The following is a 20,151-nucleotide window of genomic DNA, read 5'->3' as shown; positions in this document are numbered from 1 at the left end:
CTGTATAAGTTGAAAGATGGGGATACATGATGTGAGAATAGAGGTAGATAAGTAACGTAATGTATAAAAAATAGTAGTAACAGTAAAAATGAGTGTTATCAAGTGAATGTGATATGCCTGAATTCTAATTGTAGCAAGCATTGTATTTCGTGAAATGATTGTCATCTCATCAGATTTGTGTGAGGGCTACGATACTGCCCGGGTGCCCAAACCAAAGCAGGTGGTTTTTGTTAGGGGGTCACACCCGGAGCCTTTGACATAAAGGTCTGATGTACAAGGCAGTGGAGCAACGTAATGAGATGCAGTCCCATGGTAGCCGGTGACCAACAATTGGTTCATACGCCATTTGTCACCTCAGGATACTGGAGCCCATATGCACCATTGGTTTGGAATGAGGGTTTTCCAACTCCCCTAGGTGGACCCTCCGTGTCCAACAACCCGGTTAAAGCGTTGGAGTTTCACTTTTCGTCCTCTCAATTTTGTAAACAACACCCCCGCCACTAGAAGGCGGTGAGTAGGACTTCCCTGGCAGAGGCTATAAGGAGAGCTGACTCTCCCCACTCTCGGTCATACCAGGCTATTTGGGGGCAGTCAATGATTAAAATAAAACTAACTATAATTTAGAATATGACTGTAGTACTCCCAAATCACTTTATTCGTCTTTAATTATAATCTTAGTTAAACACACTATTCATCAATCAAGTTTATTCATCCCTTTTTAAATGTCTGATACATGAAATCTAAAAACCTATTCAACATAGATTATTTGTATATCTTTCGATAATACTGATAAATGAAGTATATTTAAATGTATTTCGTTATTGTTTTATTTGAGAAAAATGTAAATATTTATCAAACTTCTAACATACATACAATCGTAATGTGCTTTCATCGAGAGTTTAAAAGATATATACAATAGAGCAATTCATTTGTTTAGATAATTAGTTCAAATACAATTCGTCAATTCAATGTGAACATTATATGATTGAACAAATTAAATTCATCCAGATATATGTATGAATGACTAATCTAAATATTATCACAATCACTATGATACCAAGGAAGGTCTAGGTTACGTTATGTATCTGTGTTGTTACGTTTACATTGTTAATGAACTGTAAACTATTAGGAAACAAATGTCTAGTTACTCTTTGATTTTAAATAGTTATCTAAATATTGTATAATGAAAAGAATTTCTAATTCTGTTGTACTGTATATATATGTGATTGATTTTCAATTTCATTCAATGAAATTTTCATGAATCATACGATTTGTTTTCAAATTAAGTTTATTTTGAGGACAGTTAACTCGACGTTTTTCAGATGGTCATACAACAATAAAAATCAACTTCCCCCTACCCATACGAAAAATTAACGATGAAATACTAGGGTTAACATGTGCCATTCATGATTTAACTCCCAATCACCATCGTTGTTTCAAATATCAGTTATTGTAGAAATGTTTTTTAAATGACTCGATACTTATTTCTTACAAATATTTCTCTGTTTATATATATATTGCTTTAAGGAAATGGCTTGGCATGACAAACCAGAAAATAATCCTGGTATTCTATCATTTATATTAACATCGGATGCAAATAAAGTGAATACATTTTGCGGTACTTCACTAGGTCGTCTAATCGAATCAGCCATACTGGTGATATTCTCATTGACAATTGCCTTTGTATATAACTGGAAGTTGACTTTGGTGGTATTGGTTTTCTCCCCGGTCACTATATTATCAAGTTATCTACAGGTTTGTATTCTCATCATTATTTATTCGTAATAATATTTAGTGTTACTTACTGACCAAATACGGGTTTATGTACTCAAATTTGAATCAGTGTTTCTATGAAGGCTACTTATACTACCAATAGGGCTTAAGATGAAGTATTTGTGGTGTGTGTGGCTTATTGAAGCCTTAGCCATACGAAAATTCAAACTTCCTCTGTGCATTCAAAAACAGTTTGTTCTCACCTTAAACCTACCCTGCTTCGGTTTGGGCACCCGGGCAGTATCACAGCTCTCACACATATCGAATGAGATTTGTGTGGCGCATATGTATTTGGTGCCTCCTTGTACCAATATCTACGTGTATAAACCTACCCTGGTAATATTAGCTTACTATCCTGAGTGATGAGGTTTCAAATTGTTTTCACATTATTTCTTTATTATCCTTTTCTCCTCTTACCCTCCATTTCTAGCCTAGTTGACGTTTTATTTTTTTTAATATAAATGTTCTTAACAAGTATATGTGTGATCAGATTGTTCGAAATGTATTGCGTTAATATACCACATAGTTCTGAGTATCTTCGTCTTCTTATTACACTATCGAAATTTATCAAGGGGACTAATTGCTTTAAACTGAACTAAGTTGATAAATTTTGTTCTAAATCAAAACCCACTCTTGGAGCTAATATTTCTTTATGTGTAAGTCATTATGAAAATCCTTATAAGTCGGATTTGTCTCATCATTTTCTCAGTCTTTTGAGTACAACCAGCTTGTGATGTTTTTCTAGCACTAGACATAAAGTTATTTGATTTCACAAGAGTAACATTTTCTCATTCAACCACCTAAATTTACTCGAACGACCTAACAGATATCAATATGCAGACTTGATTGATCACTGTGTAGTTACTCTTGTCATATCAAGTCCTCCCTAGTGCTAATCGAATTCTATCGATCAAGTTACAGTGTGGCCACATTACGTCTCAGTCTTATAAGAGGTCGACTGCAGCCCCAATAACGTCTCTGTCTGTGAAGCTAGGTGACAAGAGATTGAATCCACCAGGTGTCATCAGCTCTGTCAAGATTACACGTGCACTTTGATTAACGAGTACCAGTTAGCACAAAAGATATGTCTAGGGTTTCCAGTCTACTACCTCCAGCCACCTTATAAATCATTTCGGCGAATTTTACCAATGATCGTTGATAATTAATTCCAATGTTGTTGAACTTTAATTCTACTAGACAAGTACTATACACAAAGCAAACTAAATAAATATAGAACATTGTATTCCAACACAATTAATTATTTCCATCTACATGTTATCAGTAAATAAAAGTTTGTGAAAAAATTTTTTTCACTTCGTTATCCATAACACAGCTTCGACAAATTCATGTCAATTCTAATGTTAATAATGAAACTATGGCTGCTCGTATTATTCACGAAGCTCTTAGTTCAGCAAGAACTGTATATGCTTATGGTTTGGAGAATTATTTTTGTAAACATTATTCTACTGTATTAAATTTAGAAATGACGTAAGCTTTTTGGTATAAATGATGTAATTATTAATGTGTGATTTTATTAAAGTAGTGATTCTTTTTTTTCAATTTACGATGAAAATTTATCACAATTTGTCATTTTCACCAAACTTTATCGTGATTTACTTAAAACTTGATGAAGTGGTGGCTTAGTGGTTAAAGGGTTTGGTTCTCAGCCACTAAGTCCTATGCTCGAATCTCCGCCCCACATACCTCAGTTTTGGCACATTTAAATTATGGCTCATACCCAAGTACTTGGTGAACGGTTGGATTTAAAAACATTTTAAGACTCTGATGCTATTTTCAGCTTTCAAGTTGCTCAATACGGTTTGTATTCTCGAAGTTAATTGTATTAATATACTAGTTATTCAGTCATACACAGTGTTGGACCTGATGTGAATGTACTTCGGTTCAATTTATCACCCCTCATATTTGTGTAGATCAAAAGAGGAAATTAATCAAATCAGAACCAGATGAAAGGAGACAGTATTAATTATAATGAAGAATTAAACAATGGGAAATATATTTTGCAAAGCAACAAATCGGATCAAAGAAAAATAAAAGTATAGAAGTTACACTCAACTGAAAATTTAGAGGAAGATTAAGAACGAATATAACCATCTCTTCACTACAATATCATTTTCGGTTCTTATCACTCAACTTCTCCATTGATAGATTACATGTGTTTAATGAATTCCACCTATTAGATGTGTAATAAAATTAACTGGATATACTTAGGATATTTTGACTAGTCAAGAATTTTATAATTACTTACTTCATATCCGTTATATGTACTGCCATCCAAACTACCTCAGTTTTCTATGTGAGATACTGAGTAGAAAAGATCTATTCGTCGGTTAACAAGTGGCTTGATCATACCAGATTCCCGGTACGTGTTGTATTATCCGTAGGAGGTAATACGATCATTGCGCTAAGTGATTCGATCTTATTGAATGTTTGATTTACGGCGAAACTATGATTTGTGGATGAACTAATCAAATTTGAGATATCAGGTCTTGGGTTTTGGCGCGAAATCCATTCGTCCATTTGGCTAAATAGCGTTTCGCCATTCTAGCTGATGTTAGTTCGTGATGAAAACCCTAACCACTAACTGTAAATCATAATTCTAATTCCTCACACTGGTTTATAACCCTCATTTAGTCCTAGTTAGTAGATGGACATTCTCAAGGTCACTTTAGCGTCACTCAAAGGCCGTCCATAAATTAGTCTCACCTGACTTACTTCTCAGAAAACCTGAATTCGATATCCAATCTGATATTTAATTAATAATGGAAATTGTGTTTAAGTTCTATACACTATTGTTATGTCGTTACAGAAATAAATGAGTTATTTTTTTAAAGAAATTTAATTCATTTTCATTTTCTCTGTTTTTTAATCTACAATTCAGTGCTGGCAATCGTACTTTTATAATTTATTCATTTATCTATGCCTTAGCCCAGTCATTGCCGATTTGTTCTTATGCTGCTACATTTTCTTATGGAGCCTATTTAATGAGTTTAGAAGAAATTAATTTAACTGGAATATTCAAGTATGGTTTTATATTAATATATTTATCATTAGCTTAGTTAATTGCTTATTTTAGAGACAATATTTAGTGTTGAAGGAATTTATGAGTCGTAGACTGTTTGAAATCAGCCTGAAGTATTTGCCAATTTACTTGACGATTGAACTTATCTTAATATAAATAGTTTCTATGGCGGACTGAATAGAATAACAACTGGGACATAACAACACTACACGCATTATAATGAATTAGAGAAGATAGGACTTTGAAGATAGCGTTATATTCCGAACAGATGTCAAAAATTGGAATGAAACTACTCAGTTTATATGGTAAGACCCAACAACCTTAGGACACAATAAAATTAGAAAACTAAAAATGACAGCAACCAATTGGATAACAACAAACGTCATTGTGAAATAATGAATTTTTAAAAATTTCACCAAAATTATTGTTTGAAGAGAAAACTAACATGTGATTCATTGCTGGACAAATATCTGAACTAGCCTTGATTATCAATCTGACTATCCAGAGTGATGAGGTTTCAAATTGTTTTGTCTTTTTATTAATTAATCACTCTCTAAACAACAACAGAGATTACTAAGATCGGACTAATCTAAAATCATATTTAACAACTTTATTAGTTTAAAATTAACACTATTTTTATCATAGTAATATAATTGGGAAGCTATTCATTTGAATATGCGGTAAAATTATTGTGTTTTTTTTACAAGATAAAAGAAACTTACTAGGATTTCCTTCTTTTTATCTTTATTTGTGTGCTTATAACATCAGAACAAAATAACTATGAATTAATAATGAAAACTGAACTTCAATTGAAGGCTTGCAAAACTTTATTTTAACCTATTTTCATATGCAACAGTCCATGAAGTTATTGAGTATTGAACTCAACTTCGTTAGTAGGTACAAACTACCAGGTTGAGGTTTGTGCGATTATCCTGATGCATTTTTAGAGACGTTGTCTGATATACTGTAGAATATGTTGCAATAGCCCAGTTGCATTCGTTCTTTGTTTTTCCTTAGACCTTGAATTTAAAAATTAGCTTATAGTTATTTGTTTAATTCCACGATTTTATTATTTCTCAAATCACATTGTATATGTCTAGCCGTTTCTACTACTGCTGATACTTACTATTTCTACTACTCTGCCGTGTATCTTGATAATTTCATCTCCTTGTGGTGATATGGTGTGGCAACTTAAACTGATGTCCCAGGTTCTACGTTAGTTTTGACTGACTAGTCCATAATGACAACAACAATCTCTATCTGCATATTCTATTATAATGAAGTATCTCTTAAAATTTTTTGGACCAAATAGTTTAGTGAATAAACCATTCGACTTTTAATCACTAGTCACACGTTCGAACCCTGCTTTATTTTATCCAGTTCGGACATCCGAATAACCTTCACATTAATAGTGTGACTCAAAGCCATCAGTAAATATGCGTGTAATTAGTAAATGAGTAACAGTAGTATTAAGAATTATAGATATATTGTATCATGATTATTATGTCATTCGATATTTTTATAACAAAAAGTTAGTCCAATCACTGTAACCTACGATAAATCGATTGTACAAATTGATTATATTTCTAGAAAAGTCGAATTTACTTGTGGTGGATTGGTTTTTTGTGCATAGTAATTGAATGCGCCACGACTTCAGTTTTTTATTTATTTAATCTATTGATTATACATTTAAAATGATATAATCCTGATCACACAACTTTTGTCTTTTGTGGAAGTCCTACTCACTGCCTTCTCGTGGCGGGGGTGTTGTTTACGAAAATGAGAGGACGAAAAGCGAATGTCCAGCGCTTTAACCGGATTCCAAACCAATGGTGCACATGGGTTCCAGTATCCTGCGGGAACAAATGACGTATGAACCAATTGTTGGTCACCGGCTACCATGGGACTGCATCTCATTACGTTGCTCCACTGCCTTGTACATCAGACCTTTATGTCAAAGGCTCGGGGAGTGGCCCCCTAAGAAAACCACCTGCTTCGGTTTGGGCACCCGGGCAGTATCACAGCCCTCACACATATCGAATGAGATTTGTGTGGCGCATATGTATTTGGTGCCTCCTTGTACCAATATCTATGTGTTAAAATAAATAAATAATTTCATGATCACTGTAATGATGTTATCTCCGCTTAAATCATTTTCTCACTAGTGACGAATTTCAAGAAGTCATTCCTGGATTTCTAGTGAGAAGTGATTATTAGAGTTCTACCGTGTTGGGTATGGGACAGTTACTCACCAAAGATAATGGATGGTTATTGAGCAAATTCGCGAATTGGTTGAGGTTTGGCATGTACGTCACTGAATACCGGCTCACTGATCTAAAAGTTGAACGTTTACGGCGAAATCTGAGGGTAATGAATGCGCACTGATGAGGTACCCAATACCAGGACGAAAGAGTTGTCCGTTAGCTCCTGGTCTTCAACGGATGTCTAACACAAATCCTTTCTTGATCTCGATTGCATATCTTCTCTCGGTCTTTTCTTGTTTTGTTAGGAAACAAGAGAAAAAAGAATATTTTTCATTCGATTGACTAAAATTTTAATATAATTTCTTTAGTTTTCATTTCGCTTCTATTTGTTACTCGTTCGTCCAATCGTGGAAAAATAACATACTATTATGATCTGGGGAGTTGGAAGAATTTTCAAAAATGTGCCAATAGTAATACACTTTGGATCAATAAACTTTAGAGAGGGAAAGAATGATTGGTTATATTTCTGATGATGTATTAGGATTATTTTTATACTTATAATCCTGTAATTCCATTCAATCTTTGTGAGGTATTTTCCTTGTTTATTTTCCCATTACTGTCGATATTATTTTTGTATGCTTTTCTGATGATAATACATACAACAACTTGAACTGCTACGCATTTATGCCGGACCCCATACGTTAAGTCACTTCTAACCTTCAAATTATTTGGTGAATTCAAGACGAACGACCATTAATATGAGCATTATTAGTAAATCCCTAAAAGAATAAATAGTATATATGTTCAAGAAATACTTTACAATAAATAATTCATAAAACCTCATCTACTTGAAACCATATGTTTAAATATTTGTGGATGTTCTTATATATACTTTTTTTCTTTTTTACATTAGGGTTTTTGCTGCTATCAGTTTTGCAGCACAAGCACTTGGTAGAACATCACATGTGGGACCAGAAATGAAGCATGCTTCATTGGCAGCTAATCGAATTTTTAAAATTCTCGATAGAGATTCTAAAATTCCTGTAGATGAAGGTTTATGTCCTGACCAGTCTATAAACAATCTTCCTATTGAATTCAGACAAGTATCATACAGATATACATCTAGGCCAACATCTTGGGTTTTAAAGGTAACTGATATATTTCAATAAGATAAAATTATAATTTTAATTATAAATTATGATTTATGGTTCACTATATCATTAGTAGTAACCGAACTCTTTGAAATCTCTTAAGGGGATTAAGGAATCCTCACCTGTAATATACGGCCGATACCGTATCTACCCATTGGATGTTATGTAGTTACACTAAAGATATCAAACGGATATTACTACTGCTTACTCAAGTATGAGGTCTGACACATCAAAAAAGAAACAAGAGATATTATCTCAGAGAATAATCATTTGAACAGGATGACAACCTATGAAATACTTTTGCCCATTGCAACAATTAGCATCGAGCTTACTGGAGGCCCAAATCTCTAGCGGACTGAACTTGGACACAGCATTCACTGTGAAATAATCCTTGAAAGTCAATCGATATTCGTTTGTATTAGGTTGAACTAATTGAAGATATTCAATTTAAACGCATGTTATCTTGATATTTTGCTGCATTACCGCTGCTCGCATACATTTTCTCGCTAACCAACTCATGTCAGTCAACTAAGTTGTTTATGTTTATTATTGTCTTAATATTCTACGTTATTTTCTGGTTACGTTTCGTACTGTTGGTCACCAGGCTAGGTACAACAATTTAGAAGCTTTATATTCTCCCGTTGACAGATTCCCTCAGGACCTTAGAGGCAAAAATATAAGACGAGCCCCACTACCCACTTGGGCGACTAATCCACAACACATTTGTAAAATTTCAAAAAAACTACCTGTCTACTCTGGTTAATATTTCCGGCAATAAGGCTCTTTACCGTTACAGAGCCACAACTTCGTTTTCCTGTTCCTTTCTGACCCAAAAACATTAACTAGTTGTGTACTATTTCGTGTTCGACATAGCAGTTTGGAAGAGTTACTTTTTCCTCGTGACTAATTGAAAGTCACTAAGAGCTTGCGCGATGATTTTTGCATTTCACGAGCCTATTTAACGTAGTTAGTCATTAAAAAAGAGACCTTTTTGACGACTCTTTTCACTAAGATCTTGACTAGTCATCCTCTACCATGTTAGAAAAGCGTTTCTTCAAGCTGTTCTTTTCGAATTATTACAATCCTGTCTTCATAGAGAAATCTACCTTATTCAGTAAGAACTAGTGTGTCCTGATCATATTTCCCCCAAACATTTGATACACAATACCTCGTCGTGAAATTGGATCGGGTGAACGTGGTGATATGACTTCTCAAAATAGATGGATTTGCGACGAGAAAAAAACAGAACTTAAGACAAATTTTATTGATATAAAGAAACCGGTGTTCTAACATGAAACTGTGTAACTTTTCGTCCCACTAGGACTTTTCATGGACATTCCAACCTCGTCAGAATACCGCTATTGTGGGGCTTTCTGGATCTGGTAAAACTAGCATATTATGTTTGATTCATCGCCTTTACGAAGCTGATAGTAGTAACACAAATAGTGGGATATTTCTCAACGATATTAATATAAGAATGATTTCACCTAGGTGGATTCGCGAGCAGATTTGTGTTGTAAATCAAGAACCACAACTTTTTAATCTTACACTTATGGAAAACATCGCGTATGGGAACAATGCACATCCTGTAACGATGGATGAGATAACCGATGCTGCACGACGTGCAAATATTCATGAATTTATTATGACCCTACCACAAGTAAGTTACTATCGATCCTATCCAAGGTGTGAATTGATTTTGTCGTATGTGATCTACTTTTATCTTATTATCTGGTATAATTCAAAAGGTTTAATCGTCCCAGCAATAACATTGTCGCAAAACACCACATATCGATCGAATCTTTGATACCTTACAAAACCAATTACTGCTCCCAATAGTTTACTGGTCGATTGTAAAGCTGAATTTCAACTTCAGCCTTGTATTGCATTCTGTCCTATTTTGTGGCAGTGAAACACGGCCGGTAAGAGTAGAGGATATCCGTAGGTTACTAGTATTCGATCATAAGTGCCTTCGAAGCATTGCTCGTATATCCTGGGACCACCGAGTAAGTAATGTAGTTGTTAGGAAACGGGTACTAGGTGAGGATGGCAAATCGATTGATGAAGTGGTGAAACTTCATCAGTTGAGCTGGCTGGGACATGTTACATACGCCCAACCACTGACTGCCCCGACGTGCTATGTTCAGTGGTATAGGAGTAGGTTGGAAGAAAGCTAGGGGCGACCAGACCAAAACATGGCACAAGTCCATGAAGTCACTGACAAGTGGACTGAGTTATATTGGTAGGTGTGGACTACGTGGTTGGGGAGCGCGAGATGATAGCAACCGATGGTTAGAAACCCTAAATGACATGGCTCAAAATCGTTTGCAATGGCGCAGGTGCATCCACTCTTTGTGTTCTCCCAAATTTTAATCTTCTGAATTCGTGATGTCCTTTTTTTCTCTTTCCAAATTTATTTCACTGGATTATACTCTTTGACTTAACATCTCCAAACCCTAATCTTTCCGACTACTGCTTATAATTTTACTACATCTACCACTACGGGATTTGGATCAATAACTGCATCTGTGCCAGTGTGGTATAGCAACTCGAACTGACGCATGTACGTTCGAGGTTCTACGTTGTTGATGACTGACTGATCGCATTCCAACGTATGGTCCTAAAAGTGAAGTACCCTTAAGTTGATATAAAATGGATATATTAGACCCGAAATTCTGATGCCCGATGTCAGGAATTCAAAAGTGAAGAAATCCTTACTATATTTGGCTCAGTATTAAAACAAACGAATAACTGTAATTCTGTAACACACCAGTTAATTGAATATACTGTATAATTTCCTCTTCAGGGTTACAACACATTAGCTGGTCCGCGAGGTACACATATTTCTACGGGTCAAAGACAAAGAATTGCAATAGCGCGTGCCCTCGTGCGTAAACCGAAATTGCTACTTTTAGATGAAATTACTTCTGCAATGGACCCAGAAAACGAACGGTATATTCAAAATTTATTAACAGGACTATCACAGGACTACACATATCTACTAGTTACCCACAGACTACTCTCAACGACACAAGTCGACCAAATCTTGTTCATATCCAGAGGTAGGATTGTCGAGTCTGGTTCATTTGATCAGCTAATACAATCAAAGGGAGCATTCTACGCATTGTTTTGTCCTGAAGAGATCAAACAGACTTAATGTAAAAAATTTCTTGTCTTCCTAAGCGGTAACAAACTCCCAACTCATAATTCTCAAACTATCAATTAAGCGGCCGAACTTCACTAGCACGTTTAATGAACAATAAAAAACAAAGTTTAAAGAATATTATGTATATTAACCCCACTGATTCTTCTGAAATACAACAAGTACAGAAACAAACGTCTTTTTTATAAATGCCCTTTTAGGAGGTATAATATAATGAAGCTTAACGCTAGTAAACAAAACTTAGTTTTTTCGCGCAGAAAAAAAGTAGTGGCGAATTAGCGACAAACATTGTTGCCAACAAAAGCAGTTCATTTCGAAGCTTGATTTTGGGGGTATTGTCTACACAACTCCGGCCCCACGAATTAGTATTATAGCTAAGTAATCATCTTTACCATAATCTTTCTCTAGTTGCGGAGCACTTTCACGCAAGAGATTCAAAGCAAAGTCACAGGGTGGAAATGCATACAGCACCCCAGATGTAGTTTCTGCAGTTAGAGGGGATGAAGAATCGTTTGAGTTTTGGCCACCAGGATTTAGAAGAACCACTCCTGCAGAGTCTTTTGCACGTAAATATCCGATCAGGTTTCGAAGCGGTCTTTGCGGTTGCTTATCGCCATCTCCAACTTCACTGCATAAAACCGAATGTGGAGGTACAGCCAAAAGAATGCAAAACCCAGAGGAACCGGCTGTCTGAATGCGCTGATTCACGTCATCTAACTTTACTGGATCCAGTCTCATTCGTTGAGTAATGCGTAAACAAACCACCTGGTCTTTGTTTGTACAACTACTTTTAGCGCTACCATGTGCATCATCCTGAGATTCACTAGAATCAATGTCATCCAGTGACGTATGTTTATCTTTGTTCGACTTTTTACCTGCATGCCGAGTTTCGTTTGAATGCGCAGATGCTTCTGAATTAGATCCCTGGTACATGAACTGATCAACAAGGCTTTTGTCACCTCTCAAAATGTGCATTCTGCACTGAAAACTACTCGACTTTAGATAAAATGCTCCATCCCATGCCGAAGGAAGACAAGATGCCAACTGTTCTACGTTTGTGGATGTTTCTAATGTGGGTGATCTCGAGGAAGAAGATGAATATCTGCGAGATTTTGATGATGAAGGAGAACGTGAAACAAAACGCGTCGAGTCAGCATCAGGACTTAATGAGTGGTCTCTTAGACTACGTTTAGGCGCCCTTTCATGTGTAGCTTTTCTAGATCTATGGCCAGATTCTCGCCTATGATTTGACGAAGCAGAATGACTTCGGTCACTATCAACATACGTCTTTCGGTCGCGTTTGTATTTTGAGTAATGATTATCACGAGAGTAGGCATTGTCTGAAAAAGAATCTTCACGTTTTATTCGAGGTGTCAGTGATCTTCTGGATGAGTAGTGTCTGGGACTTGATTCTGTGGACGAATTTCTTTTCAACCGTTTCCAATTAGGATCTCTGAACATATGTGACTCATCAGTGAAATCCACTCGGATCCGTTTATGACTTTTTCCTAACGGATATCCACGTAAAAGATCAGCTGCAACGGCAGCCGACTCGCTATCACTATAAAGAATATGGGCATAGTTTTTACCAGACGGCCAGATGATTTTTTCAGGCGCGCTGATACTATTAACAAGGGTTGCGAACTCAGGATAATTTGTCCATGGACCCAATCCACCAACCCATAGGCATCGTGTGGGAATAACTTTTCCATAACCAATTTTGAATCTGTATTCACCTATCATTTGTCCAGATAAATTAACTTTTGCGCGGTGTGCCATGTCTAGACTAAGATATCGAACAAAAGCGAATGCGGTTGCTCCAGTTTCTAGTTCACGGCGCTTAATATCAATATCTTCAATTATACCATAACGTTCGAAAAGCTTCCTCAGTTCAGGTTCCTCGACATCTGGTGGCAAATTACCCAGAAATAATGTTCTTGTTGCATTAGGATCATCTTCGGGATTGCGATGTTCTACTGGACGAGCGTAACGAGCATTGAAAATGCTAAGCATATCTTTCTCCTTACTAGTTGTTTTTCGACGACTGCTTCTTGAATCTTCACCTGTATACCTATCACTGGAACTCCGCGGAGGTCTGTGTGACGATGAACCATGGTGATCACGACCAGTCCGAGTAGCAGATGCCAGTGCTTTGGTTATGTGTGACATTTGTTTGCTCGATATTACACCTCCGGCACCTAATGCCGCAGCCATTGCGGCTGCGTTCATCGCAGCTGCGGCTACGGCCGCAACTGTTGCAGATGAACCCCGTTTGGACCCAAGAGGAATTGGAAGGTTTGGTAATTTTCCTGATGATGCAAGACTTGCTGCCAACATAGGATTAACTCGACTGGAAGAATTGACCAGTGACTTTGACGAATGATTAGAGAGTCGATCACTTGATGGCGCATAGGATTTCCGTGAACTTGAGTAGTCACTGAAATAGCATGAAAAAATAAATCAAGCAAATATATGAGTCTAAATGTAAAATCAACTGGATGACAAGACTTGTCAATATAACTCGGTGGTTTAACATTTAGTTTAAAATAATTAAGTACGTGACCCGTATAAAATGTCCTTCACTGAAAAAATTTGATAAAAAGTATGAAGTTCGTGAGGTTTATAAACATCCTTGTCCAAAAACAGGGTCTCTACTAAGTAGTTTCACTCTACTGATAAAACGAAAAACTTAGTCACGCTACATCGAGTTGAACTGAAAGGTTTACGGTGATTACAGTCGCAAGATATACATCTATAAAATAATATTACACATCAAAAATTAACTCTTATAAAGAAATAAGCAAGTTATAGTTAGAACTGCAAAAGTTGAGTGCCATTGTGAAGTTAAATAAGGCCATTCATAAGTTATGTTGAACTGAAACGAATAAAAAAATTAATGGACAGTATCTCAGCTTGCAGAACTAGGAAACTGACTTACTTCAACTTTACCTATCTCCGACAATTTTGTAAACAGTTTGACTTTCGAAATCCCCGATAGTACTGACCTTAAAACAATGATCAAAATCTACATTCTATGAACTATTTGAGTTTCAAACAGTGTCACGTCGAAGTGAATCCTTTAGTTAAATAGCTCAGCATTTCAAAATGATACAGTTGTAACAATTTTTGAAGAACTGCCTCCATATTTTCGGCACAACAAAATTCTCAGATAATCTTATAAGAAACGCCCTTCTAAGAACGAAGATCCTGACGTTCTGTATTGTCAGTAAGTCATAGTTGTTAATTTAAATTGTTTCACTAAGGAATGCATTTCCACAAAACAACAATTAAACACTAAGAGGAACTTCTCCAGAACTTTATTTATTGAAATAATCTAGTAAGTTAATAAGTTAAGGCATTTAAAAAGCACACAAATCACTGCATCACTTAAAAAACAGTTGTAAAACTAGTGATTGAAGTTTTAATCGATTGGGAGCATTATTCAGACTTTGACGAATGACCAGATTGTCGACTGAAATTCCGGTTGCTGAGATTCCAAGGAATATGACTTCTTATCATCCTTCATAACTAGTCGTTCAGATCTAAACAAAAGTTCTTATAAAATCATTGTACTACTGAAGTGCTTGTGATAATATTGTGAATTCCATTTTCTTATGTTTACTGATTATATGGACATGATCCCTATGTTTCGTGGTACTCATTGATAAAAGACAAACTAGACGTTTCATCACAATTCTAAAGCATCTACAATCAAGCATTTAGCTCATTATATTATCAACTTAATTTATAACGTATTAGTAGCTCGACTGTATAATAGGAACTGTAGTTTACCTTGGTAAAATCTATAGTTTACAACATCTACATTTCTTTTAAATGTAAAAGTGACCATTTAGGTGCTCACCTGTCATCCTTAGATTCATCAAAACTCATCAGAAAATAAGTCAGTCAGCTACAACGTAGGACCAAGCACATATGTGCATCGGTTCAAGTTGCCGTATCTCACTAACGCAGCAAGATGAACATCGGATTCATAGTAGTTCAGTGGTGGTAATATATAAAAGAAAGACTGCATATAAGGATATGGTACAGGAAGAGTTAGTTCGTAGGAAGAAAGATATGAAGCGATTTTAAACTCATAGTTCGAAGGAAGACAGAGTGTATACACCTACGCCATTGTGATCGATTCTGAGCCATGTCACCCAGGGTCTCCAACCATTGGTTACGATAGTCACGCGGACTTTAACCAAGTAATCTGACTCTACCAACATGGCTCAGACTAGAAGTTAGTGTCTTCAAGCACTGATGCCACGTTTTCGTTTGGCCGGCCCTGAAGTGGTTTGACAAGACATTATCTCCAACCTTGTGACAAGAATCTTAATAAAAACACCACACAGCGGACAATATGGATGTGTTAAGCGTTTAGTTCGGTAAATGAGGCGGAGATTAGTAGTGACAATGAATAGAAGTGAAAAGCTGGCTTGATTAGGTACCTTAGGGCTTTTACAACTCGTTTTCAAGCAAAGAGTATGAATTAACTGCGTATTGAACAAATTACAAAATTACCATAAAGGAACTTACTGAAACTGGACAATCAAAATATTCTCCAGATGTTATAAGTGCATCTTTTGAATTCTGAATGCTTCTTACAGAACTTTCGTCGATCATTTTAAAAATTAGTTATAATCTTAGTACTTGTGGACACCATGCGCACATTATTTTGCTGAGATACATTTTATTTATTCTTCACTAAAATTGAGACTATCTATGAAATTACTTGTTAGCTAAACTGGACCAGCAATACGAGGTGGTTATTAGATAGTGAATAATTTCAAATGATATTGCAAATGCCTTAAGTCGATTCGGACAACTGTGCAGATTAGTTGAGATTAATGCAGGACAAGCATTTCATATGAGTGATAGCATAAGAATGTAGGTTTTCATGATCATATGTTCTGCTGGAACAATCTCATTAAGAAAACTTGATATTCATTTTAATCAAAAGATTTTACATGACAAAAAACTTCATTTTTGGCGAATGTGGCCTACACTTAGGCGGACGCATTTTAGAAAACATGGTCGAGTTAGCAATTTAAATGCCCGAAATATCTTCTCGATTTTTAAAATTAAAAAGCCTGAATATGGATGAGAACATATCATTCCAGGTATCTCGATTTAATATATATGAAATGCAATTTGCTCCTCTCCATTACGAATTGAAGTAACATGATGTCATTTGAGCAATTTTAAATGCATTCAATGTATGGACCGTTAATATCCATCACTCCGACAAGAATAACTGTAGCTGCTACAAGGCGGAAATCTGCTCCACTGTCATAAGTAAAAGACATGATTGCTTAAGAAATGCTCCATCATAGAAAAATTAAAACCCATAATGAGGACAAAACTTATGTACTATGCATGATGAATATGAAAGTGACATTGGGATTGTAATACAACAAAATGATACAATAGCGACTGCAAAATGAGTGAACCACATAAATACGTAATGGCATGAAATATGAACAATGATGACCGAAATCCAAAGTGTTAGCAACAGGTACTAACACGATTGAGTACTCGGAACAATTCACGCAAACTAGATACACCATTTATAAATTACCTGTGGGGGTTAAATGAGCGGCTGGAGTTGTTGCTACTGACAAACTTTGCTGCGGGATTAGGTCGAAGTAAGAATGTTTGTCTCGAACCTTGTTGGTCATATTTATCAACTGATCTGTCTTCACGTGAAGGGCGTCTCAACAGAGCCTTTCGTGGGGGACTTTTGTACTTCTTCGGAGAGTTGATGCAGCCGTTAGTACCGTCCTCGTCCGATATACTAGGGGCACGGGCCTTCTTGCTGCGAGAAGCCGAGTCCTCTCTATGATGCCTCTTCATACTATGGCAGAAATTTCGAATGCAGAACAACTACCTCCATGATGATTCAACTTCCAATTCTCGGGCATTTCAGTAACGTTATTCGAAGTAGGTAATCTTATTTCATGACAAAAAGTTGGATTGAAAAACAACTTCGACTATTTTTAGACATCATTGCGCTGTTTATTTAGGAGTGATGTTTCAAACGGCTGAATATTTCAGCTTCACAAGACTATCTACAACAGGTGAACTGGGAAATTCACACTCAATTTGATGTGGACGCTCATTGGAAACTCTTACTGCACACGATCTTATGCGCTAAAAAGCAGTCTTTTATCAAATTATCCCCGAAGTCTACAAGCAACATACAATCATCAAGAATCGCTCTCTTCGTTTGCTAAACCGTAAAAGGCACTGTTGGGCGAAATGCAAACGGACAGATAACAACGGCGCGTACAAGAAATACAAACATATAAGGAACATGTGCACACAGAAAATAATAGAAGATAGGCTTCAGTACCAGATAAAGATTATCGAGAAATTTGTTTACGATCCGAAAAGCTTATTCCGTTATGCAGTCTCTTTTCGACAAGCCAAAACTGGAGTTTCCCAACTGCTAGGTCCTAATGGCCCGACCAATGACAACGATGACGTCGCTAACCCTCTGACTGAACAATACTCTTGGATGTTTCAACCGACCGACGTTAACTATATTGATCAAAGCTTCATCTGCAACTGCACAGGACATCCCAAAGTGAACCTGAGAGCTGACTTGGTGTACCGGAAACTGCAGCACCTAAGAAAAGACACTTCTCCTGGTCCGGACACGGTTCACTCTGCTAAACTGATGGAAGCAGCTTCAATCCTGGCAACACCGTATAGTGTGATTTTCTCCCACTCGCTATGCCGAGGCGAACTGCCGGATATTTGGAAGCAGACTCACATCAAACTGTAGCAGTAAATAAACCCCCCAAATAAATAGCTCTGTAAGTCTTCGACATCGGATGCTGACCACATTATTTTTAATAGACTCACCCATTTGAAGGCGCTTGGTCACGCATCTGCACCAGATCACGAGTTGGAAGTCCGTGCTCAACACCCCCTGCATTCGCTAACCAGTCCAGATCAGTCGATCCTAGATATATTGATAGCCCATCAAATATATCTTCGAACCACCCCGCTTCTGTCTTTGGATTTCACTCGGTGGGTACGATCCATAGTAGGTGTTGCTGATTGAATACCAAATACCTGTGGCATCTTCAACACCAACTTTCGAAGGAGGTCGACGCAGCGAAGCTTCCAACTACTGACCGGTGGCTCTTCTCTCTATGCCTTCGAAAATTATAGAGTCCCTGATATGCGAAGCTATACACGGCCACTTTTATCCTCAAACTCATTTTCACCACAACAGCATGGTTTCAGGTAAAGTGACTCTCGTATAACCAACCTCCTGACTGCGGTGGACAGATGAACGACCATCTGTAGTGGCATTGAGCCCTAACTACACAATCCTCAATGCTGAACACGAGACTACTCGGAAAATAGATATTCAATAGTTAACGCGGAGAAAGACCTAACAATGGAGAAGACGGGAACAAGACGTTGAATGAATTATGGTTGATCGGTTGGCATGGGTCGACCTTGCAGGCGTGGTCCCAACCAACATAGTCTTTCCTAAGAACATAATAAAGACAAATAGAATCTTACCGAAGGGATAATATGTTTAACATGAAGACTAAAGAGGTGCCAAATAAAGTAGAGTCACTTTAGTGCGGAGGTCATCAGGATATTGATGAAAGATTTCTGAGTATTGATAAAATGATAGGGAAATCTAAATGGGGTAGCACCATTTGATTGGAAAACAACCCTACAAAATCTCCAAACGTTAAGGTTTACTGTCAGTCTGCTCCAAGTGATAATCAACATACAGGTTATTTGAGAGCCGAATGAACCATGATTGTGATAGTAGGGAATAGTTTAGCACATAAATATTTTGAAAAGTCCCAATCAAACACAAAATACGAACAGGTGGTTAGCAGTTCAATCCATGGATAGCAAAATTGCTTTTTTCATAAACTGATAACACCCAAGTGGCGAAACTAATGGGTTGACATCAGTATCATTGGTTTAACATAAAACCCGCTTTATGTTGTTGATAATGTTTTGTCCGCATGTGCTGATCCCCAGCTGCATCTCTATTTGTGTGCAAACTGAAGAGATAGAAACATAGCCGCGTTGTGAAAGAATTCTAACTAGCTATCCACTTGATTCATTAAGTTTGATACACTTAACCTGGTCACGGGTAAATTTTTAGTGGCACTGGACCATAACCACACAATCCTCAATGCTGAACACGAGACTACTCGGAAAATAGATATTCAATAGTTAACGCGGAGAAAGACCTAACAATGGAGAAGACGGGAACAAGACGTTGAATGAATTATGGTTGATCGGTTGGCATGGGTCGACCTTGCAGGCGTGGTCCCTGCAGAATGTTTCCTTATACCTTTTGTTCGTGTTAAACATATTGTTTTATCTCTAGCCCAAGCTTGTTCTCCATCATGTATTGGTAATTGTTACGATACAGTGGGTTGGTGTAGACGATGATGTGACTTCCACGTAAGATTTTATAGATTAAGCAGTTATACCATGACAAATCTACAATTTTAGGATTAGGTCTATTATTAGAGCAGTACTGATATCAGAGTAGACCATAATTCCACACATCTTTGATCGCAAGGAGAAGGTTGACGTCATTTACCTTGACCTATCAGAAGTTCTTGATAGGGTCACCAATAAGCTTAAACGATTAGGTATCAAGTCACCTCTAATTGACTGACATTTTAAGGTCAGGGTTAACTTTATTTTCAGGTTATGGAATATACTAATAAGTCCCCAGATTTTCAACACTAGGGTCTCCTCTTTTCTTGACTTATACAAACGATCTTTCACAACAGGTATCGTCCGACTTATTACGCAACTGAG

General features: G+C 36.8%; 2 protein-coding genes across 3 annotated transcripts in view; one reads left to right on the top strand and one right to left on the bottom strand.

Moving 5' to 3' along the window:
* Positions 1 to 11,510, top strand: part of ABCB11 (ABC transporter B member 11) — a 53,172-nt gene extending 41,662 nt beyond the window's left edge. Inside the window, exons 15-20 of the mRNA XM_051216171.1 lie at positions 1,528 to 1,755; positions 3,107 to 3,261; positions 4,673 to 4,813; positions 7,931 to 8,165; positions 9,490 to 9,828; positions 10,975 to 11,510. Coding sequence (XP_051066733.1) covers positions 1,528 to 1,755; positions 3,107 to 3,261; positions 4,673 to 4,813; positions 7,931 to 8,165; positions 9,490 to 9,828; positions 10,975 to 11,325 — 1,449 coding nt within the window. The 3' untranslated portion in view covers positions 11,326 to 11,510. The remainder of the gene's footprint in view (positions 1 to 1,527; positions 1,756 to 3,106; positions 3,262 to 4,672; positions 4,814 to 7,930; positions 8,166 to 9,489; positions 9,829 to 10,974) is intronic.
* On the bottom strand, positions 11,441 to 17,187 carry RBM15_3 (RNA-binding protein 15; the record flags this gene model as incomplete). 2 transcript variants are annotated; one of them, XM_051216170.1, is made up of 2 exons in its annotated part: positions 11,441 to 13,768; positions 15,871 to 17,187. In XM_051216170.1, the coding sequence occupies one exon, from the start codon at positions 13,666 to 13,668 to the stop codon at positions 11,671 to 11,673; it is 1,998 nt and encodes a 665-aa protein (XP_051066732.1). In that variant the 3' UTR covers positions 11,441 to 11,670. The 2 variants fall into 2 exon arrangements, with proteins under 2 accessions (XP_051066732.1, XP_012799482.1); XM_012944028.2 differs by having other exon boundaries at positions 16,913 to 17,187.
* Positions 17,188 to 20,151: the final 2,964 nt, after the last annotated feature.

Source organism: Schistosoma haematobium, chromosome 4 (genome assembly GCF_000699445.3).
Source record: "Schistosoma haematobium chromosome 4, whole genome shotgun sequence".
NCBI classification, from domain to species: domain Eukaryota; kingdom Metazoa; phylum Platyhelminthes; class Trematoda; order Strigeidida; family Schistosomatidae; genus Schistosoma; species Schistosoma haematobium.
Note: the sequence above shows the minus strand (reverse complement) of the source record. Positions and strands in the feature narration are given on the sequence as shown.